The sequence below is a fragment of the Plecotus auritus genome (genome assembly GCF_963455305.1).
Source record: "Plecotus auritus genome assembly, chromosome: 4".
Lineage (NCBI taxonomy): Eukaryota > Metazoa > Chordata > Mammalia > Chiroptera > Vespertilionidae > Plecotus > Plecotus auritus.
The window spans coordinates 109,183,802-109,210,174 of NC_137775.1; the positions used below are offsets into that span (position 1 = coordinate 109,183,802).

At 45.8% G+C, this 26,373-nt stretch overlaps 1 protein-coding gene across 21 annotated transcripts in view; it reads right to left on the reverse strand.

The window, feature by feature from the left end:
- Positions 1 to 9,497, reverse strand: part of ACTR3B (actin related protein 3B) — a 156,532-nt gene extending 147,035 nt beyond the window's left edge. For 12 of the 21 annotated variants that reach the window (XR_013960536.1, XR_013960538.1, XR_013960539.1 and 9 more), the window contains exon 1: positions 9,320 to 9,472. Coding sequence is in view for 7 of the 21 variants with exons in the window: in XM_080667017.1 (XP_080523143.1) it covers positions 9,320 to 9,363 (44 nt within the window). In the remaining 14 variants the exon portion in view is untranslated. Of the gene's footprint in view, positions 1 to 9,319 lie in introns of all 21 variants that reach the window. The other 9 variants (XR_013960535.1, XR_013960537.1, XM_080667011.1 and 6 more) reach the window with 3 other exon arrangements.
- Positions 9,498 to 26,373: the final 16,876 nt, after the last annotated feature.

Consider the following 26,373-nt stretch of genomic DNA (forward strand, 5'->3'; position numbering starts at 1 on the left):
GTACAAATCAAAACGACAATGCGGTACCATCTCACACCTGTCAGAATGGCTATCATCAACAAATCAAAAAACAACAAGTGCTGGTGAGGATGCGGAAAAAGGAACCCTCGTGCGCTGCTGGTGGGAATGCAGACTGGTGCAGCCACTGTGGAGAACAGTATGGAGTTTCCTCAAAAAACTAAAAATGGAACTCCCATTTGACCCAGTGATCCCACTTCTAGGAATATACCCCAAGAAACTAGAAACACCAATCAGAAAGGATATATGCACCCTTATGTTCATAGCAGCACAATTTACAATAGCTAAGATTTGGAAACAGCCTAAGTGCCCATCAACAGATGAGTGGATTGAAAAACTGTGGTACATCTACACAATGGAATACTATGCTGCAATAAAAAAGAAAAAGTTCTTACCATTTGCAGCAGCATGGATGGAACTGGAGAGCATTATGCTAAGTGAAATAAGCCAGTCAGAGAAAAATAAATATCACATGATCTCACTCATTTACGGAATATAATGAACAACATAAAGTGATGAATAAAAACAGATCGAGACAGAGAAACATCGATCAGACCATCAAACCTCAGAGGGAAGGTAGGGGAGGGTGGGGGTAAGAGAGAGATATCAATCAAAGGACTTGTATGCATGCATATAAGACTAACCAATGGACAAACACAACAGGAGAGTGAGGGCATGAGTAGGGGGGGATGAGAGGGATAATGGGGGAATAAGGACACATATGTAACACCTTAGTCAATAAAGAAATTTAAAAAAAAAAGAATACACACTGGGTCAAAATCCCATTCACAATGGAAACACAGAATAACACTGTCCTTACAAATAAACTGTACAGTGTGTGTGAAGAACTCACCATATACATGCAGGCAAGTAAATGGAGACATGTCTTAAACAGGAAGAGTCAATAGTTTTCTCTTTTTTTAACTGTTTTTTTTCATATATTTTTATTATTGATTTTAGAGAGGAAGGGAGAGAAAGAGATAGAAACACCTATATATATAAAAGGCTAAGTTGACTCGCGCATGCGCAATACATATAAAGCTCTCACTGGCATCAATCGCACACGTGTGTTTCAATCTGTCATTGTTGATCATGAATTTGGTTGACACTTCTATTATAAAGGGCGAACAGCAATATTAAAATATTTCTTCTAATTAATTTCCTTTCAATGTGCACAAATCCGTGCACTGGGACACTAGTCAATGATAAGAGAGAATCACTGATTGGCTGCCTCCTGCATACCACACATTGGGGATTGAGCGCACAACCTGGGCATGTGCCCTGACCAGGAATCAAACCCTGACCTCCTGGTTCATAGATTGACACTCAACCACTGTGCCACACCAGCCAAGAAGAGTCAATAGTTTTTTTAAAAAAATCAAACATCACTAAATCCACCTATCACTAAGTTTAATGCAAAACCATTCTGAAGAAAACAGTAGTCATTTATACCTGGGCATAGTAAAGGTTGAAGAGTCATTACAAAGGGAAACTTCACTTCTACCTGTCAAAATTTTACATGCATATACTCTATGGTCCAAATAGTTTTATGCATACTAGAGGCCCGGTGCACGAGTTTCGTGCACTAGAGGGGGTCCCTCTGCCCAGCCTGCACCCTCTCGCAGTCCTGGAGCCCTCGGGGGATGGGAGATTTCGCCTGCCGGCTTGGGAGCAGGCCTAAGCTGTCAGTCGGACATCCTTAGCGCTGCCGCGGAGGCGAGAGAGGCTCCTGCCACTGCCACTGCACTTGCCAACCTTGAGCTGGCTACTGGCTGAGCGGCGCTGAGCACACTGACCACCAGGGAGCAGCTCCTGCGTTAAGCGTCTGCCCTCTGGTGGTCAGTGTGCGTCATAGTGACTGGTCATTCCACCGTTCCGTCAACTTGCATATTACCCTTTTATTATATAGGATGTCCTAGGTCCAAATAGCATGTTTCTAGGAATTTACCTCACAGAAGCACTTTTACATGTGTACAAAGGTATGCACAAGAATGGTCACTATAGTATTACAATAGCAAAAGAAAAAAAAAACTGGAAGCACTCAAATGCCATCAAATAGAGGACATCCTACATAATAAAAGCCTAATATGCAAATTGTCCCCTCGACCAAGAGTTCAAACAGGAGTTTGACTGCTATGACGTGCTGACCACCAGGAGGCAGCGTGGAACATGGCAGGCCTAGGTGATGAGGCACTGGCAGTGGGCAGCAGTGGAAGCACTGCCGGCCCCAATGGGCTTCTGGGTGAGCCGGCCGCAGTCGCCAGGACCACAGGGGCTGGTTGGGCTCCCCGTGGGTTCACGCAGGAGCTGGTCTGCAAGGCCGGCTGGGAGAGAGCGCGCTGCCTGCCTGGCTTCCATGCGGTGCCACTGGACGGCCCAGAGACCCACGCTGCGCCCCGGTCCATGGCTTGGCTAGCTACGCTCACCACATCTCCGCATGGGAACTCAGGCACCGTGACTCAGATGGAGGAGGGCACGTGGAGGTCTGGGGGCCTAGATGCTGCCCAGGGCCCAGAGGTCAGCTGGGACCTGCCCTTCCACACCAGACACTTGTGCTTCGATCGCCGGCCAGGCCTAGGGACTGCACTCATGCACGAACTTCATGCACTGGGCCTCTAGTATTAAATAAATACAATCATTCACTAAAATGTTACAAAATCATCAAAAATGAAGCAGATTTATGTTACTGCCATATACAGATGTATAATATGGTTTGAAAGTAGTTGCAAAACAGTATACACATTGCCGGTATCTCCACCAGCACACTGCTGAGTGGGATTAGATAATGTCAAGCAAAATTACATTATGCATTTTCTCTTTGACCCAGAAATCCCACTTCTGAAAGCTTAACCCAGAGATACTCCAGCAAAAAATATAAGATATATGCATTGCACAGGCAATCACGGCAGTCTTTTGATAACAGCAAAATGCTCAAAATACATATATATATGGACATGTCTATAAAGAACTAGAAACAGGTTGAATGGGTCTCTGTTGGCCAAATCTGAAACAATTTAAGCATCAAAAAATAATGGCAACAACAGATAATAATCCATTGAATATAGTAAGAATTACAGAATGGATTATAATCCTATGAATAAAATAATAAGCCATGCGATGATAAATTAATAAATGGGGGTGCCCGGACAGTGTGGCTCAGCGGTTGAGCATCGACGCAGGAACCAAGAGGTCACCGGTTTGATTCCCGGTCAGGGCACATGCTCGGATTGCGGAATGGATCCCCAGTAGGGGTGCGTGCCGGAGGCAGCTGATCAATGATCCTGTTCCATTGATATTTCTATCTTTCTATCCCTCTCCCTTCCTCTCTCTAATCCTATCTAATAAAGAGGGAATATGCTAATTAACCATCACTCCGTCACAAAGATGGCTACACCCACAGCTGAGGCCAAGTTCCCATAGGAGCCTTAACGAGCAATCAGCAGGGACCTGAGGCTATGCCCTTCCCCACCCCCGTGGGGCTTGACAGGGGACCTCAGGCCGTGCTCCCCACCCAGTGGGGCTTGACGGGGGACCTCAAGGTGCACCCCCAGTGCTGGGTCGGGGGAACTCAGGCCACACCCCCCACCCAGCAGGGCTTGACAGGGACCTGAGACTGCACCCCCCTGCTGGTGGGGCTTGACAGGGGACCTGAGGCTGTGCCCCCTTCCCGGTGCCGGGCAGGGAGACCTGAGGCTGCGCACCCCTGCCTGGCGGGGCTTGACAGGGGATCTCAGGCCATGTCCCACACCTGGCAGGGCTTGACGGGGGACCTCAAGGCATGCCCCCCGCCCTAGTCTGGGCTGGGGGACCTCAGGTCACGCCCCCCGTCCTGGCACCAGGCCAGGGGACCTGAGGCTACATCCCCTGCCCGGTGGGGCTTGACAAGGGTGGGAATGGCTGGGTCTGGATCTAGCCCAATGGCGGGGTGGGTGGCCAGGTCTGGATCTTACGCGATTTTGAGGCGAATGTGGGTGGGCAGGAACTTGACTCTGGGTCCCGTGGTGAGCCCGACTCTGACAGGAGGAAGGTTTTCATATACATTTTACTAATTTTCTTTCATCTCTGACACTTCTATTATAGAGAAAGGGCAAATAGCAATATTAAATTATTTCCTCTAATTAATCCTCTTTTAATGTGCACAAATTTCATGCACCGGGCCACTAGTAATCAATAAAATCATATTTTTAAAAATAATGAAAAATGGGGGCTATGAAGTGCTTCCTTATAGTAAAATGTTAACTAATAAATGTAGGTAATACTAGAGTTTTTTTGTGTGTGTTTTTGTAATCACAATTTTGCAACCATCACTGTAATAATCACTTAGGGCAAGAATCACCAATGGATATTAAAACTAGTGGGTGAAAGTTTAAGGAAGAACCAAGGTATCTCTCCACGAATGACATTAATAATAAAGGGGAAAACAGTAACCAGACAGTGAAGAAATCCAGTGGACATCACCGTATCCAAATCATCCAAGAGAACCTATCAAAAACAAGGCAAATCACTATCTTTAAGCCTTCTGATTAGACCAGTGGTCGGCAAACTGTGGCTCTGTTGACTAATGAGTTTGCCGACCACTGGATTAGACCAATGAGTTCTGGGAATCTAATGGACAGCATAGTGATTATAGTTAATGGCACTGTCTTATATACTTGAAAGTTGCTAAGAAAGTAAATCTTAAATGTTCTCATCACAGAAAACAAATGGTAATTATGTGTCATGATGGAGGTGTTAGCTAACACTATGGTGATAACCACTTTGCAAATATATTTACAATATCAAATCAACATATTGTACACCTTAAACTTATACAACGCTTTGTGTCAATTACATCTCAATAAAACGAAGGGGAGAAAAAGCCTTCTGATGGGCTACAGTAAGAACTGGGCACCAAAAATGTCAATGTCTAGAAAGACAGAAAAAGGCTAAGCACCTGGTCCAGTTAAACCAGACTAAAAAGACAAGAGACTAAAGTCAAGATGATAACCAAATAGAATGTATGATGCTAGACAAAGGAGAGGTGAGAATCCATAAAACATACATGGAGCCATGCACGTGAACCCAGACTGCCTATTAGATAACAATTAGATAGTTAAATTTTCTGATTTTGACCATTAGTCTATGATAATATAATTTCCTTGTTCTCAGAAAGTATACCTTGAAGCATTTTGGTGTAAAACCACGGGGTTATCTGTACCTTACACTCAATAGTTCAGAAAAATAATAATATAGATAGAAATACAGGGAATGAAAAGCAACTGTTAATAGTTGGTACAATTGGATGAAGAATATGCAGCGTTTTTTACATACTTTTTGCAGCTTTTCATTAGATTAGAAATTTTTCCAAAATTGGTTTTAAAAATACAAAAATCTTCATTAAAGAAGTCTGGTTATGAGAACTGAGACTAGTATTTGTGGATATGCTCTGAAAACTTTGCCTCCTCGTAATTCCTTTAAATCAGGGGTTGGGAATGTCAGGCCATATAAAGTGCTCAAAATCATTTCGTCTGGCCCTGCCAAGGCATTAGGGGTGAGTTAATTAAATGTTTGACCAAATATAGCAGGCTAATTTTTTTTTAAATATATTTTATTGATATTTCACAGAGAGGAAGGGAGAGGGATAGAGAGCTAGAAACATCGATGAGAGAGAAACATCGATCAGCTGCCTCCTGCACACCTCCCACTGAGGATGTGCCCGCAACCAAGGTACATGCCCTTGACCGGAATAGAACCCGGGACCTTTCAGTCCGCAGGCCGACGCTCTATCCACTGAGCCAAACCGGTTTCGGCTAGCAGGCTAATTTTTAAGTTGATCATTTGTGTATGCCTGTGAATGATGTGATAAATATCCAAATGGCCCTTGGCAGATATAAGGTCCCCACCACTGCTAAACAAAGCTGTATCTTTAGATGGAGCAGACTCCAGGTCCATACTATTCCTGGCCCCCAGTACACTTGTGCTCAGCAGGTATGTCTCAGGGTTTATTAGAAGATTCTAAGCTACCAGTGTGAAATTTATTTGCTATAAAAACACTATATAGTACACTGCCCACTAAATCATTGTTGTCTACCATATATAGTTCAATGTGAATTCTCTTTTAGAATTTAGCACTAGAAAAAGCTTTCACTGAGCAGCTATTTCTCTTCCTTCCTGATGACAGGAATTACATAATGACGATGACTCTTACCATTATGTCAGGAAGAGTAAGGCTTGACTACAACAACCACAGGCCTACACCTTAGGGTGACTCCTGAGGCCCATTCTTTTCTTAATTTTTAAAATACATTTTTACTGATTTCAGAGAGGAAGGGAGGAGAGACAGATAGAAACATCAATGATGAGAGAGAATTATCGGCTGCCTCCTGCACACGCCCTACTGGGGAATCAAACCTGAAACCTGGGCATATGCCCTGACCGGGAATCGAACCATGACCTCCTGGTTCTTAGGTCTACCACTGAAACACAATGGCTGGGCACCAAGCCCATTCTTTTCCTTGGTCCCGGTTTATTTTTTCCTCTGCATTTACCCCTTTTTATCCTATTTTGAGGTAAAAAGCAATCCAAACACCCTTTTAGCTCTCTGGAAAATGTAAGAACTACTTATGGTTTAAGTGTAGGCTCTTTCGGGCTGCTCCTTCTGGCCATACCCTGGCCACTGGGCATTTTTGAGTGACCACAGTCACTTCCATGACTGACTACATGAGACCCACTGGGAAGATTCCCTGCCACTGTTTCTAAGTCTCGACACCAAAGCCTATGACAGCCTGAAGACAATGACATGACTTTGGGCCATTTATATATATAAAAAGCCAGTGTCCATGACGACCGTGACAACCAAACAACTGGTCACCATGAGGTGCATTGAGCACCTCTCGGTCCCTCCCCTCCAGCCCACGAGCGAGGCGGGGTGGGACTGGGGACTGGCTAGGGGGCTGAACGGCTGACCTCTTGGTCCCTGCCCCCGGCCCGCGGGCTCTGATGGACCAGTGATGGTGAACGGGGGAATCGGGGTGGTAGCAGGAGGACCAGGCTGGCTGTCAGTCCATTGGGATCACCAGCTCATTCCCGGCTGCTCGGGGGCTCAGGCCTGCGGGAAAGCAGGTGCTGGCGACTTCATCTCCATGTGTGTGTGCCGGGCCGGCCACTGATGGAACACACTGCCTGCTCGGGGCCACTCACACCAGGGCGGGTAGGTCACAGACGCGCCCCACAGCTTCTGCAAGCGCCTCAAGCCTCAGCAGCAGCAGCAGTGACAGCAGCAGCGGCAACGCTGCCACCCACGAGTGGCCCCAAGCGGGCAGCGCGTTCCATCAGTGACCGGCCTGGCGCGTGCACATGGAGGTGAATTCGCCGGCACCCACTTTCCCGCAGGCCTGAGTCCCCAAGTAGCCGGGGATGAGCTGGTGATCCCAACGGCCTGACAGCCCAGTAGCGGAGGCAGCGTTCGGCCTGCGGACTGGTGAACAAGCAGAAGATGGCCCCAATCGCAGGAGGCTAGGCCCTAGGGACCCTACCTGCACGATTTCGTGCGCTGGGCATCTAGTAAAATAACAATATCCTTAAGTTATAGCTCCAAGGGGCCAAGTTCCACTGATCACTTACCTCAAAAGGTCAACACTGAACACACATTTTAGGTATTTCGAGCGAGAATGATGAGTACAGTCCCCAGTTTACTAATAGTAAAGGTGACAAGCCCTGTGAGCATTACTTGTATTGCCAAGAAATGCTCTGGATTTCAACAGTTTGACAAGAACAACAATACAAAAGCAAAAATCTCACATGCAAATGTGGGAATGAAAAATATTTTTACCTGCTGCCTTCCCTCTTGACACCACCAGACCTCAGGTGGGCATGAGGTGAACACTGGATTGTGGGAGGAGGGAATGCTTGTGAGAGCAGATGCCTCAGGGAGCTGACAATTGAGGGGGTATTAATACCAATATTGACTTTGGCCTGTGTTTTGGGCAGCAAAATGACCTCTAAAATAAAGGGCCATAATACTTCTGATACAATGTGTATTTCAAAAAATTAGTACAGCCCTAGCTGGTTTTGCTCAGTGGATAGAGCATTGCCTGCAGATTGAAAGGTCACAGGTTCGATTCTGGTCAAGGACACATGCCTGGGTTGTGGCTTGATTCCCAGAAAAGGGCGTGCAGCAGGCAGCCAATCAATGATTCTCTCTCATCACTGATGTTTCTCTCCCTCTCCATTCCTCTCTGAAATCAATAAAAAGAAACATTTTTTTTTTTAGAAAAAGAATTAGTACAGGCAAAAAGGCAGTTTTTTTCCAGACAGCTGGTGCCTTTAGCAGCAGAAGGGGGAAAAAAAGATCAGTAGATGGACTGCAGCAAATTAAAGACACCCCCACAAGGTTGTCATGGAAACTAAATTTGTACAGAAAAGTGCATTTTTCTACAGAAAAGAAATCAAGGCTAAGGTGAACATGGCATGGGCTATTTCATGACAAAATATTTATTAAAATCCTGTCTTGAAATACTTTGAGACTACATTTCCTTCCAGGTCATTTTAATAAGTACTTCATCTATAAAGCAAGCAGGCAACCTTGAATTTCTAAACTACCAGCTGGCCGTATTCACTAACACCTTCTTAACATCAGCGAAGCTAGGGCCACTGAGGGAGCTCAGGAAATTTCCGAGAATACTCTTTTGCATATCTTAACATCAAAAGAAGTAATCCCACCCAAAAAGTGAAGGAGGAAAAAGAAAAGACCTATACCACAAACCGGCTTTCCCAAATCTAGACTTTCTATTTTTCAAAACGGAGCCTTTTTCTTTTCATTTTTTAAGTGAAAAGGCAAGTCTATGCAAACTACAGCAAGAGCTTATTAGCCTGAGGGAGCCACTCGATGGGGGGGGAGGGGGAGGGGAGCAAAATAAGGCGCCCCGTGGACGCGTGGACGGATGGATGTAACAACCTCCAGGCTAAGTGGCAAAGGTTCAGCAATGGCTTGCACCGGGGGCCCAACGAGGGTCAGGTTTAAGGACGTTAGGGGGTCAGGGCACCGTTAGGTGGGTAGAAAGCCAGGAACGCCAGCGGGTCTGAAGCCACCCGCCTGGAAGCTGGCATTCCGGGGAGGCTGGGAGCCAGGAGACACCCGACGGGCAGGAAGGCGAGCTGGGCCGGCTTCAGCCCCGCAGCCCTCCCGGTCAAGGTGAGCAGGCTCCGCGCGTGGCGCAGAGCGGGGCAAGCCGCCACCGCCACCTGCATGGAGGTGGGCGGGACCCAGGACCCGGGCCCAGGTGAGAGCGGGCGGACGCGGGGCAGCGCCGGCGGCTCTTACCCGGTGCCGCAGTCCACCACGCAGGGAGGCAGGGAGCCCGCCATGCTCAGCAGCGCGCCGCTCGGCCCACGCGGGAGGCCCTAGACGACCCGCCAGCCTCCTCACGCCGCGCTCGCCCCGCACCTCCCGCTCCCAGGAGTCCAGATGGTCGGTGCTCCCGCGTGACGCCGCCGCGGCCAGCCAATCACGGCGCGGGCACGCCCCCTCCACGCCACGCCACGCCCGCCCGCCATCTCTAGTGCTGGCGGCGAGGCCTCCTTGACCACACCTGCAACTTCCAGCTCTGGAGATTGGGGGCTATTTTTAGCTAATTTAACAGGGAATGTGACCTGGTTTCCCTGGCCTGGCTCCTGCTCAACCTGTAAGTCTCACCTTCTCAAAGAACTTGTCCCCTCCCCGCACCTTACTCTCTACCTCAACAATCTATTGCTTTCATTCACAACACTTAAAGCAAGATTTTTATACATTTACGAGAGGCCCAGTGCACGAAATTCGTGCACGGAGGCGGGGGGTGGGGGGAGTGTCCCTCAGCCCAGCCTGCACCCTCTCCAATCTGGGACCCCTCGAGGGATGTCCAACTGCCCATTTAAGCCCGATCCCGGTGGGATGAGGCCTAAACAGGCAGCCGGACATCCCTCTCACAATCCAGGACTGCTGGCCATCTTGCCTGCCTGCCTTCCTGATTGACCCTAACTGCTTCTGCCTGCCAGCCTGATCACCCCCTAACCACTCCCCTGCCAGCCTGATTGATGCCTAACTGCTCCCCTGCCAGCCTGATTGCCCCTAACTGCCCTCCCCTGCAGGCCTGGTCACCCCTAACTGCCCTCCCCTGCAGGCCTGGTCCCCCCCGCAACTGCTCTCCCCTGCAGGCCTAGGTCCCCCCCAACTTCCCTCCCCTGCAGGCCTGGTCACCCCTAACTGCCCTTCCCTGCAGGCTTGATCTCCCCCAACTGTCCTCCTTTGCAGGCCTGGTCTCTCCCAACTGCCCTCCCCTGCTGGCCTGATCGCCCACAACTGCCCTCCCTTGCAGGCCTGGTCCCTCCCAACTGTCCTCCCTTGCTGGCCATCTTGTGGTGGCCATCTTGTGTCCACATGGGGGCAGGATCTTTGACCACATGGGGGCAGCCATCTTGTGTGTTGGAGTGATGGTCAATCTGCATATTACTCTTTTATTAGATAGGATAGAGGCCTGGTGCATGGGTGGGGGCCAACTGGTTTGCCCTGAAGGGTGTCCCAGATCAGGGTGGGGGTTCCCTTGGGGCGTGGGGCGGCCTGGGCGAGGGACCTGTGGTGGTTTGCAGGCTGGCCACGCCCCCTGGCGACCCAAGTGGAGGCCCTGGTATCTGGGGTTTATTTATCTTCTACAATTGAAACTTTGTAGCCTGGAGCGGAGCCAGGCTTTCTGCTTGCTCCATGGCAGCAGCCATTTCTGTTGGGATTTATGTATCTTCTATAATTGAAACTTTGTAGCCTCAAGTGGAGGCCTGGGCCAGCCAGGGCTGCAGAAGCTTGGCTTTCTCCATCGCCGGGGGCAACCCTAACCTCCTGCTCTTTCCAGCTCCGTGGCTGCTGCCATTTCTGTTTGGATTTATGTATCTTCTATCATTGAAACTTTGTAGCCTTGAGTGGAGGCCTAGGCCGGCAAGGGCAGGCGGAAAGCGTGGCTTCCTCCATTGCCGGGGAAACCCATGCCTCCCTCCTGCTCTCTGTGGCTGTAGCCATCTTGGTTGGGTTTATTTGCATATTTGCTCCTGATTGGCTGGTGGGTGTGGCTTGTGGGTGTAGCGGAGTGATGGTTAATTTGCATATTACTCTTTTATTAGATGGGATTTGTAGTCTGTTCCCCCCACTCAGATAGGGATCCTGCTTTACCCTTTATTGCATGAGTGAGCACAGAACTTGCTACACCCATGATAGGACCCAAATGTCTGCTGGGTGAATGAATAACCTTCACCATAAAGAATATATATGTATATATAGACTTACGATACCTAGCAGAACACTGCACAGTTTCTTCTCTAGAAAAAAAATATGCAAAACAAATGCATGGCCAGCCTTAAGGAACGAATAACCTTAGATTGAGTTAACACCACACCCAGATTATTACAGGAAAATGTTTTCAAGTATCAAAGATGGAATCATCCAAAAGTTCTCACGGAAACCAGGGACCAAACAGGCAAGCTCCTACCACATTTCATTATAAAGGTACTGAAGTCCCACTGGCTTTCTGCTTCCTGCCCTGTTACAAACTCTTGACATTAATTTTTGTGAGCTACATGGAGACATAGTTCCATGTAGCTTAGCTATTATTTAAAGCATTGTGTTTTCCCCTAGAGAAAATAATAGATTAGTTGGTCATTCTAGGTAACCCATGATCATTACCTTTTTTTTTTTTTTTAATTTGCCTGTTAGGGTCAAATAAGGCTCAGAGCTAGAAAACCCATTCCCAGAAGTCCCTAGCTGCTTTTCCTCAATTTCATTAACCAGCTCCATTAGTGTCCTGGGGCTGCCATAACAAAGCACCTCATACTGGTCAGCTTAAAACAACAGACATTTATTGTCTCACAGTTCTGGAGGTTAGAGGCAAAAATCAATGTCTGAAGGGTCGAGGGCAGGAACTGCTCCGTGCCTTTTTCCCAGCTCCTGGTGTTGCCATCAGTCCTGATTCCCTTGGCTTGTAGGTGTATCACTCCTGTCTCTGCCTCCACTGCCATATGGTGTTCTCCGTGTGTGTCTGCATTTTACATGGCATTCCTTCTCTTTTTTAATGTTTTTATTGATTGATTTTTTGAGAGAGAGAACCGTCAATTTGTTGTTCCACTTACGTATGCATTCATTGTTTGCTTCTTGTATGTGCCCTCAATGGGGCTAAAACCTGAAACCTTGGCGTATCAGGCTGATGCTCTAACCTGGCCAGGGTGGCATTCTCTTCCTATAAGGATACTAGTCATGCTGGATTAAGGTCCACATTAATGACCTCATCTTAACTTGATTACTGCAAAGGCCTTGTTTTCAGAGAAAATCACATTCCCTGTACCAGGAGTTAGAACTTCAACGTGTCTTTTTAGGGGACACGGCCTGTGCCAAAGCAGCCACCCATGAGGGGAAGTAATATACAGTGATTGGCTTAGACCAGGGTGGGAACATGAAATAAGGCCCGAGAAATCATTTGGTTTGGCCCTGCCAAGGCATTAGGAGTGAGTTAATTAAATGTTTGACCAAATACAGCAGGTTAATTTTTAAGTTGATAATTTTGTATGGCCCTCAAATGATGTTATAATAGCCAAATGGCCCTTGCAGTAAAAAAGGTTCCCTACCCCTGGCTTAGACTATTAAGGACGACCCTCTTGGGCTGGAGAGGGGCCTCGTGTCCTCTAAAACATACAGCTGCCAATACCTGACTGGAGTTGGGTATGATCAGCAAGAAGAAGAATGACAACAAATAGTTTCTGCCTCACTGGTAATTTTCCTAATTAAACTGTTTTTTTCTCACTCATTGTATGCCCTTTCACTCCTCTAGCCTCTGCTTGAAACTCTCAGTAGGTTGGAGCGTTCTCCCATGCACCAAAAGGTTGGGAGTTTGATTCCCTGTCAGGGCACATATCCATCCCCAGTTGGGGCATATACAGGAGGCACCCCCCACCACCCACATCCAATATGCAGAAACATGGAAACCGGAACACTTCTGTGTAGAATTCAGCATCTCCTCCATGATGGATAATGTGACTGTTTCATAACTACTATCCTGACTGTTGCGCAACCCAGCTCCACCCTCAGCTGAACTTTTAATAAACACCTTTTGATGCATTTTTATGCCAATGAAGACAATTTTAAAAAATAATCAGGGCTTAGAGGTTGTCAATCTAATGGGATTTAGTCAGTGAGCCCTGTGACAATGTGATCTTAATTTCCTGCATTTAACTAGTCATGCTGGGCCAAGAAGGAAAAAGAACACAAAACCTAAAGGCTGTCTTCAGAAACTGACCACCCGGCAGCTCTGCGAATCTTCAATGGCAGAGCTGTAAGCAGGAACGATCTGTGTGTTCTCTGTTGCCATGAGGATGCAAATAGAGAAAGGAGGACCAAAAAATTAGTGCCCTGTTCCTTTGAAAGTAGCTGGCATTCTCCTTTAAGAGGAAGGGCCTGTCATCGCACTCAATGGACCTCCCAGAGGTCTTGGCAACAGTGGAGGAGAATGGTCCAAGTTGGATTTGATTGGCCTGAGTGTGTTGGCTGTGCCAGAGTTGATAACAGACCCAAAAACACAAGACTGCTAAGGAAGGACTGGTTAGTCGATCTGACCCTATTCTGATCAACTCTGCTATGTTTCTGCCTCCTCCTATGGCGATTACTGGTTCTGGACTCCCCCTCCCTCCACTACCTCTCAGCTGCCAAATCCTGTTCATTCAATCCCACCACTTATGTCCCTTGTGTCTGCAGCCTAGCTTTTTATCTCACTGTCACTCTTGCTGACCTGCTCAATAGCTTCCCTCTAGCCACCCTGTCTCCATTGTCTGCCGGTCCAAGACATCTCTTGGGCAAACAATACTGCTCTGAGAGGCATCGTGCCAAAATGCAGAACATTTGTACATCATGTCAACCTCCCTTCCCCCAAACTTTCGACGACTCCCTATACTATGGAATTTTATCCAAACCCTTATTATGACATTCAAGGTCCTCTATGAGCTGCCCTCGAGTTATCTTTCAAATCTCATCTCACGTTATGCCCCTTGACACATCTGGGCACAGAGGCTTAACCCCCTGTGTTGTCAGGTCTTCATGCAGGCCTCAATCTAGAACAGCGGTCACCAACCTTTCGGATCTCACAGACCACCAGTTGGTGACCGCTGATTCTAGAACATTCTTCTTCACCTACCCTGTCCTCTTGATCCTTTAAGACTCGGTTCAAAGTTTACTCATCCTTCCAATTTCAATTCAAATTCACTTCATTTATTCCTTCAACAAAACAGACTGAGGAATTCTTTATGCCTCTAATCAAAATCAATCACTAACTCTGTGTGTGAATCAGGATCTATTGATTTGAGAGAGAAACATTGATTTGTTGTTCCACTTATTTATGCATTCATTGATTGATTCCTATATGTATCCTAACAGGGATTGAACCTGAAACCATGGTGAATCAGGACGACACTAACCAACTGAGCTACCTGGCCAACGCTTTTTATTACTATTATTATTGAAAAGATGTGCATTTTGATAAGGTCTTCTGTTCTACCAAACAGAATTGTGATTTTCTTATGGAGAACTGGGTTACAATATCTTAGTTTACAAAGCATTTCAGTACATCATCACATTTAATCTTTATAGAAAACCCATAGGTAGATATTATAAATACCTCTCTTTATCAAATAAGAAAACTGAGGCTCACACTCTTCAAATTAGGACATATTAAAATTTAATTTTGCTCTGGGCACCTTCTTTAGGGCCTATGGAGGAAACAGGAAAACACTAACATGCTGCAAACCCAACACCTGGTAAGCAGAGGTTTAATGGATGTTGGAGCCAGAAAGAGTCTCAGCAATCTATCATCCTTCCAACTAACCCGGCCCTTTGATCATTTCAAATGCACTTGGAAAATTTTGAGCTCTTCACCTTGAATTATTTCTATTTCCAGTAACCAATACCCACAAGCTCCCATTAGGCAGTCACTGTATGTTCTAGAGACTGAGTAGTAGCCAATAAAAATCTAATTCTTTTGCCAACAGGCATGAAACTGCTGAGTATTATAATTGGACGCCAAGCAATCTGGACAGAGCGTACTGCCAAGAGCAAAGACCAAATGTTTCTTGCCATTGTGAAATCTCACAAGCAACAGGTTTTAAAGGAGTTGGCTTCCCAGGGGCCTCTCTGTTCCTTACTTACGTTCATTCTAGAACATTTTTCAGAAGTGCCCAGCAGGAACTCTTATATAATTATAGTAGAACGAATTAATCAAGGCCATGCCATTTCAAACTATCTTCCCAGATTATTGACTTGATCCTTTTGGATGTGAAAAATTGGGCAGAGAAACTCAAACAGGTCATAGTGAACAGTGATGGGGGTGGGGAGGTTGGAAGGATTGGAGGGGTACCCCTGCCTGCTTAATTTGTCTTTTCATCCAAATGAAACTCTGGTTGCAAGAATGTGTATCTGAAAACTAGACATAGAATTGCAATGCTTCCATGTCTTATCTCACTATATCTTGTGCTTGCTTACTTATCTAGGTATAAGATGATTCTAAGCAGGAATAGTTTTCAGAAAAACAAAGAGTCACTGTGTTACAGATCATTGTAATGATAACTAGCTGTCAGTTAAGGCAAAAAGCATGTTATCTTCTTAATCCAGACATTTGTCATTGTATCACTTTATACCAATAAAAAATGTGGGTGGGTCAAGTGGGGTGGTGTGGGGGCTGGGTGGAGGGAGGCAAGGCATGGATAATGGGGGACATCTCTAATACTGTCAGTAATAGTTTTAAAAATAAATAAATAAAAAGTTAATTTGCCCTAGCTGGTTTGGCTCAGTGGATAGAGCGTCGGCCTGCGGACCAGAGGGTCCCAGTTTCGATTGCAGTCAAGGGCACATGCCAGGGTTGCAGGCTCGATCCCCAGTAGGAGGCGAGCAGGAGCCAGCCAATCAATGATTGTCTCTCATCATTGATGTTTCTATCTCTCCCTCTCCCTTCCTCTCTGAAATCGATAAAAATATATTTTTTTAAAAAGTTAATTTTACTTGTTGATTAGGGTATGGAAAGAGCTCAAATTTTTCAGACTTTCAGAACTCTGTCAAAATCCCACCTCAAGCCCTAACTGGTTTGGCTCAGTGGATAGAGCGTCGGCCTGCGGACTGAAGGGTCCCAGGTTCGATTCCGGTCAAGGGCATGTACCTTGGTTGCGGGCACATCCCCAGTGGGGGGTGTGCAGGAGGCAGCTGATCGATGTTTCTCTCTCATCGATGTTTCTGACTATCTCTCTCCCTTCCTCTCTGTAAAAAATATCAATAAAATATATTTTTTTAAAAATCCCACCTCAAAAACATGAATATGTTTATGCATTAGTTATTTAATATCTCTGAGTTTTACTTTCCTTATGTAAGGGAGGATTTTTCCAAGGTTTTTTTTCCTCCTGCATTTGGCTTTAATCTCTTGATGTAAGGATTTTTATTTTTTAATCCGCACCCAAGGACATGCTTAGAGAGAACAAAAGAGAGAGAGAAACATCAGTGTGAGAGAGAAACATGTATTGGTTACCTTCCATATATTCTCTGATTGCAGATCAAACCGAAACCCAGGTATGTGCCCTGACCATGAATCAAACCTGCAATCTCCTGGTGCACGAGACAAGGCTCAACCAACTGAGCCACTCCGACTGGGCCCTTCCTCTCTCTCTAAAATCAATAAACATATCTTTGGTGAGGGTTTTAAAAGAAGAAGGAGGAGAAAGAGGAGGAAGCGGAGGGGGAGTGGGGGAGAGGCAGAGGAGGAGTTGGAGTTGGGAATGTTGGTCTGGAACTGAGCCAAGGCCACGGAGCTCCTTCTCTGTTCGGTTTGAAGAGGCGGGGGAGCCCTGGGTCATTCATCTTGGTCTCTGTCTGTGACGCAGGGAGATAGAGATGTCAGCCCTCCTCCCTCTCGTGCAGGCGCCCTGCCCAGCTCTCAGCTGCTGGGTCTTTGGCCCACATCCCAGCGTGGGTTATTTGGTCCCATTGTCCCCGGAAGTGTATTTGTGCTTTTCTGTATCCCGATTTTTGGCTTGGACCACACAAGACCTCATCAGTTATCCATAACCCACACCTTCTGTCCCTGGTCGGCTTGTACTTCTGTGTCCCACAAATACATCGACAGACAGTCTCTGACTTAGTCTCTGCACAAGAGCTTACCCAATCAAGGGTCCCACTTTTTTACCAGAGTCCTGCTCCCTTGGGAAAAATCCAGGGGCTCTCAGGGAACTGGTTTAAGAAATGGAAGAAGGAAAGAGGTGATGAAGAAAACGGGACCAGCGTAAATCCCAGGTGGCACTTCCAGGGGTGGCTGCTCTGCTTCAGTGTGTCTTCAGCGTGTGCTCCACCCTCCAAACAGCGCTGAGAGAAGGACACCATGAATGTCCCAGGGCCCCAGGCTCAGGGCTGCTCTGTGCCGCCGCCTGACAGCCCAGACTCCCCATCTTTAACAGTGTCAGCAGCTCTGCGAAGGAGAAGGGTCCGGACATCCACGTGTCATCCCAAATGAGCGGTGCCTTCCGGGCCTGCTGCTGGGGGAAGGGATGCGGATCTGGTGCCGGGCTCAGAGGGAGAGGGAGGTGGGGATAAGGTGGTGGTTTTTTTAAGGTTTGCACAATGCCAGAGGCACTGAATATTTCATTACTACTGCAGAAATAGAGTAGCACTGAATCCGAAAGCTCGGGAACAGGCGCGAAGGGCAGCTTGAGGGCTCTTGGAATGGGAACCCCAAGGAGAACAACCCAGATGCAATGGGTTGTACTCCATCCCTGCCCCATCCTGCAGCACCCCCAACTCCAGGATGCGAATCCAGGCCCCTACTCTGCCACCGGGGATGAAGGGAATCCCCCTCATTTTTGGATGTTCTTTTTTTCCCATTAACTCGAGGATTGGGCTGGACCAAACTAAAAGGCTCCAGGATGCTCAATTCCGCAGTTGGACAGGCTGTTGGTAGGTGGCGACTTGCAATAACAACTCACGGAGATCGTCATTATCAGCTTCAAAATAGGGGACAGTTTGCAAAGCATGTGGTCTCCCCAGATCTCAGCTACCTCATTTGTAAAGTGGAGGGGTTAGAGTAGGTGACCCTTCTTTAAAAAATCCTTCCCTTCCACGAATTAAAAAGGTGGACAATGCGGCCCTCTCTTGGAGGGAAGAGCAGGTGGCAGGGGCAGGGGCAGGGCGGGGGGTGCTGGGAGGCCTTTTCCCAAGTTCCCAGTCCCACTGACTGGCCTGCAGGTCTCTCCTGGCAGCCGGGTCTGGAAAGCAGAGTAGGAGCTGCAGCGGGAGTCAGGGTAAGACCTGTTGACCTAGTATTAGTCAAAGGGAGCGCTGCCGAAAGGAAAGGAGACATTATGCTTCCAGAAAAACCTCAAGGAAAAGTATTGCAAGTAACAGTAGTAGCTGTTGGAAAGGGTAGAGAGATTCAGCCAGTTAGCAGGAAAGTTGGGGATAAAAGTTCTCCTTCAGAATATGGAGGCACCAAAGCAGTTCTAGGCGACAAGGACTATTTATTTAGAGATGGCAACATTCTTGGAAAGTAGGTAGACTGAAATAAATCACTATTAAAATGGCATCGAAGCCGGTTGCTCAGTGGTTAGAGCACTGGCCCGTGCACCGAAGCGTCTCACGTCGATTCCTGGTCAAGGGCACATACCCAGGTTGCAGGTTTTATCCCTGGCCCTGGTCGGGGGCACACATCAGGCAACCAGTTGGTGTGTGTCTCTCACAGTGATGTTTCTCTCTCCCTCTCTCTCTCTCTGTTTCTCTCTCCCTCCCTTTCACCCTCTCTAAAAATCAATGGGGCCGAAACCGGTTTGGCTCAGTGGATAGAGCGTCGGCCTGCGGACTGAAGGGTCCCAGGTTCGATTCCGGTGAAGGGCATGTACCTTGGTTGTGGGCACATCCCCAGTAGGGGGTGTGCAGGAGGCAGCTGATCAATGTTTCTCTCTCATCGATGTTTCTAACTCTCTATCCCTCTCTCTTCCTCTCTGTAAAAAATCAATAAAATATAAAAAAAAAAAATCAATGGGAAAAATCTCAGGTGAGGATTAACAAAAAATAAATAAAAAGGTCCCTACTACCCAGAGTATGTCCACGCGTGTGCAGTTCACTTTCATTATCAACATGAGATGAGGGAGAAACATGTATTTGACCATTTATGACAATCATCTGTTCTCAGAAGTATTCCAAAGCAGCTAGATGAACGAGGTGAACTTTCAGTTACTTTTACTGTGTTCTCCTCAGCTCACCTTCAAGTAGAAGCCCTAGTGATTCTAATCTCTCACCCCACTGGCTCTCAAGAAGAAAATAAATGAGAAACCCAAGTCAGCCTCAAAATCAAGATGTGCCACACTATCAAGGGACCATTAACCACCCTCCCTCACTTTATGACATCTAGAAAAAAGTATGTACCCAGAGGCGTTTAATTTATTTTTAACTTGTACCTGCTGTGTCGCTCAGTGATTGAGCATTGACCCATGCACCAGGAGGTGGCCTGTTTGAGTCCCAGTCAGAGCACATGCCCAGGTTTCGGTCACGATCCCCGGTGGGGGGTGGGGAGTGCAGGAAGTAGCTGATCAATGTTTCTCTCTCATGGATGTTTCTATCTCCCTCTTCCTTCCTCTCTCTCTCTAAAATCAATGAAAACATATTTTTTTAAAACTATTTAAAATTTATACCTGCTGCTATTATTCAAAATATGAAACGTACATGCTCCGTGAAAATCAAAATACTGTCTGTCTTTTACTCCACTATTTCTAGCAATCAAAACAGTCACCCCATGGGAGAAGAAAATTAAAAGGGATGACAAGCCTGTTCTCATTAATTGTGCTTGATAATTAATTGATTGATTGCTGTCAGCCACTGATAGCACTATGCTGTCCGTCAGTGTCTTAGATAATGGAAAATTAGAAGATTTCATTAGTTAATATGACCACTTGCAAGGATGTAAGTAAGATTCAGCTGAAATAGTACAATATTTTCTTCATCACAAGGAACACCATCAATTTATAACAGCTTTTTGAGGGGAGAAAAACTGCTTTAAATAAAGTGTGTGGACGAAAGGGGCCACATGCTGACCTGACAAGCTCAGGGGAGGCCTGCATGACAGTCTTGCAAACTCAGAGACCTATAGTAACCACAAAGGATGGTCTGAAATTAAACTTTAACTAAACGCAGTTATGGTGGGCAGTTACATCCTAGGCCGGTATCTTCACTGACAAGGTCAACCTTTACCTTCACTGAGCCTATCTGTCTTTTTGCATCTATGATAACATACCCTTGAAATGTCTGGGTAACTTGTAACTTCCCTTTTTCTGGAGCCCCTGGGGCACAACCAAATGTGGTGGGCACCAGGACAGATACCACAAATTCATTCGTTATCATGTTAATGGTTCCTGCACCCACCTAAGTATGTGTCCATCATTTTACTTTTCATCCAATCCCAGGGGTTTCCTCCACTTTGCTTTATCCCACCTCCTTAATCTATCACCAATGAATTTCATGTAACCCACCTACGTCCCTCCTTTGATTGCATTGTATAAATACAAATGAAACCCGCCATTCTCAGGAGCATTATCTCAATTCGTTGAGGTTCTGCTTCCCGGCATATGTCGACAGTTTGGCTCAAATAAACTCACAAAAATTCTTTACAGGTTTCAATGTGTTGCTTTTTTATGTTAACAAGTGTTTAGAAAACGCAATGAGAGAGGAAAATGAGACCTTCTTATTGGAGAAACACTGAAAGTGCATATTCCTGTAAAGCATCGAATGTTTATCATAGCGCCTTACACTCGAGTACAATCACTGATGAAGAGACAGGGCACAGTCCTCTGGCTGGGCCCCAGCTGGGCTCTGCCCCGTGTGGCGGTGAAAGGACATGCTGCCTACCTTTTGACCCTATCTCCAAGTTTTGGATAAATGTTTAAATAGCCTCCCCGCTTGTGAACACACATAATATCTGAGGATTATTTTGCTGACAAGAGGCTGATCTCCTTATGTTTGGTCTGATTATTACAGAGTTGCAGCAAGAGTGTAAGCACTCCAGTTTTCAGATCGAAAAATTTGCAAATAGTTTTGTCCTGTGCGTGTGTGTGTGTGTGTGTGTGTGTGTGTACCACATACCTGCAGAGAGCACTCGAACACCTCTGCTACATTTCCTCACTCCCTAAGCTCTTTCCTATCTCCATGAGGAAGTTCAGCACATATTTGCCTCTGGATCTCCCAAGGGCACTTCAAGTTCAAGCACATAAAAAGAGGTAAATTACTATCTTTGCCAACAAATTAGATCTGTCTATGGGAAGTCATCATTCCCTGTATTGTCATTAAAGCCAGATACTTGGAGTCATGCATACATGCTACTAAAGTGTAAGTTTGAAAGAGATGAAATCATGATTCTTGTGTAAACATAAAATGAACACTTGTCAAACATTTTATTCAACTTGATAATGCGGGAAATGGTCAAATGTGAAGACGAGTTTGAAGACCAAAAGAGAAGCTAGGTACTTATAACCAAGTTAATGAAGAATTATTAGGATAAGATTAGTGGTTTGGATTAAAAAACTGGTGAAGCCCTGACTGGTTTGGCTCAGTAGATAGAGTGTCAGCCTATGGACTGAAGGGTCCCAGGTTCGATTCCAGTCAAGGGCATGTACCTTGGTTGCGGGCACATCCCCAGTGGGGGGTGTGCAGGAGGCAGCTAATCGATGTTTCTCTCTCACCGATGTTTCTAACTCTCTATCCCTCTCCCTTCCTCTCTGTAAAAAAATCAATAAAATATATTTTTTAAAAAAACTGGTGAATATCCTAGAGGGCAATGGGACGTGACCTTGGGGTTGTTCCTTCCCCCATCCCACCCCACTGGAAAGAAATTCTTTGCATCTCTACTAGCCAAAAATCTACAAGTTAGCATGTAACTTCTCTAAGTGTGGGAACTTTAGTCCCTGGATAACCATGAGTTGAACTAAGTATATTACCTTGATAATCATTGGGTGGATGTTTGCCCTTGAACAACATCATTGAAGAGCTGTGCGCCTACTTTTTTACCTTGTTCCAAGTTTGGGATAATTTTTGTCAACATCTCTTTACTCTCCCCAGCCCCCATATCCAATTCCTGTTAGCTTTCCCTCCATGGTATCCCTTGTATATATTCTCTCTATCCATAATGCTAGCCTTAGTTTGTATTCTCAGTCTTTTGACTTGGTTTTTGTAATTGTTCTTCCTAAATAACCCCAATTCCTTGCTGTTGCCAGGGGAAACTCAAGTCTGATCCTGTTAATTACACATGCGCCACTTAAAAGACTCCCCATTACCTACACAACTGAGTACTGGGCCCTCCTTGATCTGCTAGCATCTCTAGCCTCACCTCTTAACAACCCTAGAACCTCCTTACAATCCCCACCACTTTCATTTCTTATCTCTGCTCACCCATCTTGAAATTCTCTCCTTGCTAACATCACCCTGCCTCTGGCCCACACAATTCCCTGCCTTAATCCAAAACTCACCTACTTATTTGCCTACTTATTTCAAATCTCAGCTCATAGATCATGTCCTGCCTCTGCATCTTGCCCTAGGTGGGTAGAACGGACCACAACCCACTATGTCACCCCCTCATGCATCTTTTTTTTAAGTATATTTTTATTGATTTCAGAGAGGACGGGAGAGGGAGAGGGAGATGGAAACATCAATTAAGAAAGAGAATAACTGATAGGCTTCCCCCTGCACACCCCATACTAGGGATCAAGCCCGCAACCCAGCATGTGCCCTGACCGGGAATTGAACCATGACCTCCTGGTTCATAGGTAGATGCTCAACCACTTAGCCATCCCGGCTGGACCGTCATGCATCTTTATACATTCATAGCACCACTTGGACCCCTCTTTTTTGCACTTATTTGTTAACCTTTCTGTCCAAAAACAAGGACCCAAAGGCCAGCAGTCTATGTTCAAAGTGCAGGAAACACCTGTAGGGGGATGCAAAGCAAAGCAGGCAAGGAAAAGCTGCCACTAGCAGATGCCTCATCTAACCAGCGCCTCTATGTGCAGTGGGACTTATTCTCATGGGGAAGTTCAAGTTGTCCCACTTGAGGGGTAATATAGCTGGGAAACTTGGTGCTTTGTTCCTAGGTCTTCATTTGAAAAGGTGATTGAGTTCTGATATGAAGAGATCGATGCTACTGAGAGAAAAGTGTGGTGTGCCTCACAGTTCCCCTAAAAACGAGAGGCACGCCATCCTATGCAGCTCCGGGTTTAGTCAGGAGGCAGAAAGGGTGAGGGGAAGGCATAGGCCACAGCCTTTGCAGGAGTTGCTGCAGGAAAGGCCAGGCAGGGCAGAATGAACAATTTAGGACTGGTTAGTTTGGTTTTTTGGTTTGTTTGTTTATTTGTTTTTAAACTTCATTGTTGAAAGTATTACATAGTCTCCTTTTGTCCCCCATCAACACTCTCCAGTCCACCCCTGCCCTCCACCCCAGGCCCTCACCATCCCACTGTCCATCTCCATGGGCCATGCATATGTGCATGCAAGGTCTTTGGTTGATTACCTCCCACCCATCCACCCTCCCTCACCTTCCCTCTGAGATTCCGCACTCTGTTCCATGTTTCCATGTCTCTGTGTCTATATTGTTCATCAGTTAATTTTGTTCATTAGATTCCACATATGAGTGAGATCATGTGATACTTGTCTTTCTCTGACTTATTTCACTTAGCATGATACTTTCCAGGTCCCTCCATGCTGTCTCAAAGGGTAAAAGATTCTTTTATACTGCTGCAGAGTATTCCATGGTGTAAATGTATCACAGCTTTCTTATCCACTCATCTACTGATGGGTACTGGGGCTGTTTCCAGATCTTAGCTATTGTAAATTGTGCTGCTGTGAACATAGGGGTGCATACATTCTTTCTGATTGGTGCTTTGGGTTTCTTAGGATATGTTCCTAGAAGTGGGATGGTTAGAAATGCTCTCAACGATGTCACAGGAATGAGACAAACACTCAAAAATGGATTGGCAAAGCAAATTTACTTCTGCGCAGAAGGGTGTCCCTGCCAGCTGGAAATCATGGGCAAAAGCACACCGAACGAACGGAAAGTCCGTTGGGGATTTATTTCCTGACACGAGTCTGCCCTGCCCCTCACTCTGAACTCTGACTTGATTGATCAGGGCTCAGAGCTCAGGTTCCCATTATTGGCGCTGGGCTAATTCAGAGGAAGGGGAGGGGTAAGATGGAGCCTAAGATGGCGGTCCCCTGAGAGTCTGAAGGTCATATCAAAATGGCAGAACCTAGGATGGCAGCCAGCTCCTTTCTTTGACAGAAAAGATCGCTGGTTCACTCTCACAGGATCACTGGGTCAAATGTCAGTTCCATATTTAATTTTTTGAGGAAACTCCATACTGTTTTCCACAGTGGCTGCACCAGTCTGCATTCCCACCAGCAGTGTACTAGGGTTTCCTTTTCTCCACATGCTTGCCAGCACTTGTTATTTGTTGATGTGTTGATAGTAGCCATTCTGACAGGTGTGAGGTGATACCTCATTGTCATTTTAATTTGCATCTCTCTAATGATCAGTGACTTTGAGCATTTTTTCATATGTATCTTGGCTTTCTGTATGTCCACTTTGGAGAAGTGTCTATTTAGGTCCTTTGAGGACTGGCTAGTTTAAATAATTCTGATGGGTTTGGGGTTATAGGGGCTGTCCCTAGTTGTTTGGTACCTTCTCAGGGTTTGGCAAAAGGACTTAAGAGTCAACCTAGAGAAGGCCCCCAGTGGCCAGAGATGGGACAATTTGAGTTCCAATAAAAATAAGAATTACAATGCATTTTATGCTCAAATCCATGAGTTCATAATAATATCTAAGTAACAAATTAATTACCTTCTGAAAATGATAGGAAACCAATTCATTATCTGAAAATTTAGTAAATAAAAATGAAATAGCCCTGGCCAGTGTGGCTCAGTTGGTTGAGTGTCGTCCCATGCACCAAAAGGTTGCTGGCTGGATTCCTGGTCAGGGCACATGCCCAGGTTGTGGGCTTGATTCCCCGGTAGGGAGCATGCAGGAGGCTCTCACATCAATGTTTCTCTTTCTCCCTCTCCCTTCCTCTCTCTCTGGAGAAAAAAATTCAATAAACATTTTTTTAAAAACAAAAGGAAATACAGTAATCAAGCATTTATCTTGACTTTCCTGTCTAAGATAGTAGTTGAGGGAGTAGCTTTTTCTTATAAAATTATTTCAGCTTATAACTTAAAATGAAAGATAGAATTAGAAAATCACCATTTTGTAACCCCCCATGAAATAATGACTCTAGGCATTGCATATCAATAGCTGTTCACATGAAAAGAGTGAAACCATCCTGATGAATGAGTACATCACCTCTACAGGAGCTTCAGATCAAGCCCCTGCATTCAGAGTCTGTGCAGTGGGACAACTAGGAGTCTCATGTGTTGCTGGTAGAGTGTAAACTGGTACAGCCACTTATAAAACTGTCTAACCGCCCTGATGAAGTTTAACATGTGTTCTCCTGTGACCCAATAAGTCCATTCCCAAGTATATACCCAAGATTAGTAGTGCCCACAATCTCTAAAAGACACGCACAAACATGTTCATGGTGGCTTTGTTATAACAACCAGGAATTCTATGTCCCCTATGGACCTGAAAGGATTATTGGAAAGTCAAATGAGATAATAAATGTAAAAGTGCTTTGAGGAAGAGGTCTACAAGTGTCAGGTGTTATTAATTATAACTCATGAAGGAAACACTGACTAATATTCTCCAAGGAGAGTAAATTGGCTCTTGAATTGAGATTTTCTAAATTCTATTAAGTTTTACTAGAAGATGACTTACTAAAAACTGAAAATGTTTTTTGCATGTAAGACACTAAAAATTAAAGACGTCATATGTCAACAGAGACAATGAACTTGAGGTTAAAGCCTTTGTACAACATTCAAAACAAATTAAAAGGCTTTTTAAAATCTCCTCTGGAGAAGCCTTTGGGAGGGTGCTGATTGCTGTGGGGAGTCATAGACACTTAGCAGGATCTGATGACATCAGTCTGAGTCATGCTAGGATGTAAAGCTACTATGAGGTCATTTTAAGCTAATCAAATGGGTGGCGGGAGAAAGGTGCCACTCACTATTTATTACCTCAACTAGCAACAAAAGGCTGGAGTTAGTTCATGGAAACCAAGGGCTTAATGAATCAGACTAAATTATGAGAGTGGTGATAATTGTGTCATTAGGGCCCTAATACTGGGAGTCTGTCTACTTCTATTGGCCCTAAGCCAACCTTCACAAAGGTGATTCTATGCTCATTAAAAACACTTTCTGCCTTCAACAGCTGAGCTGTT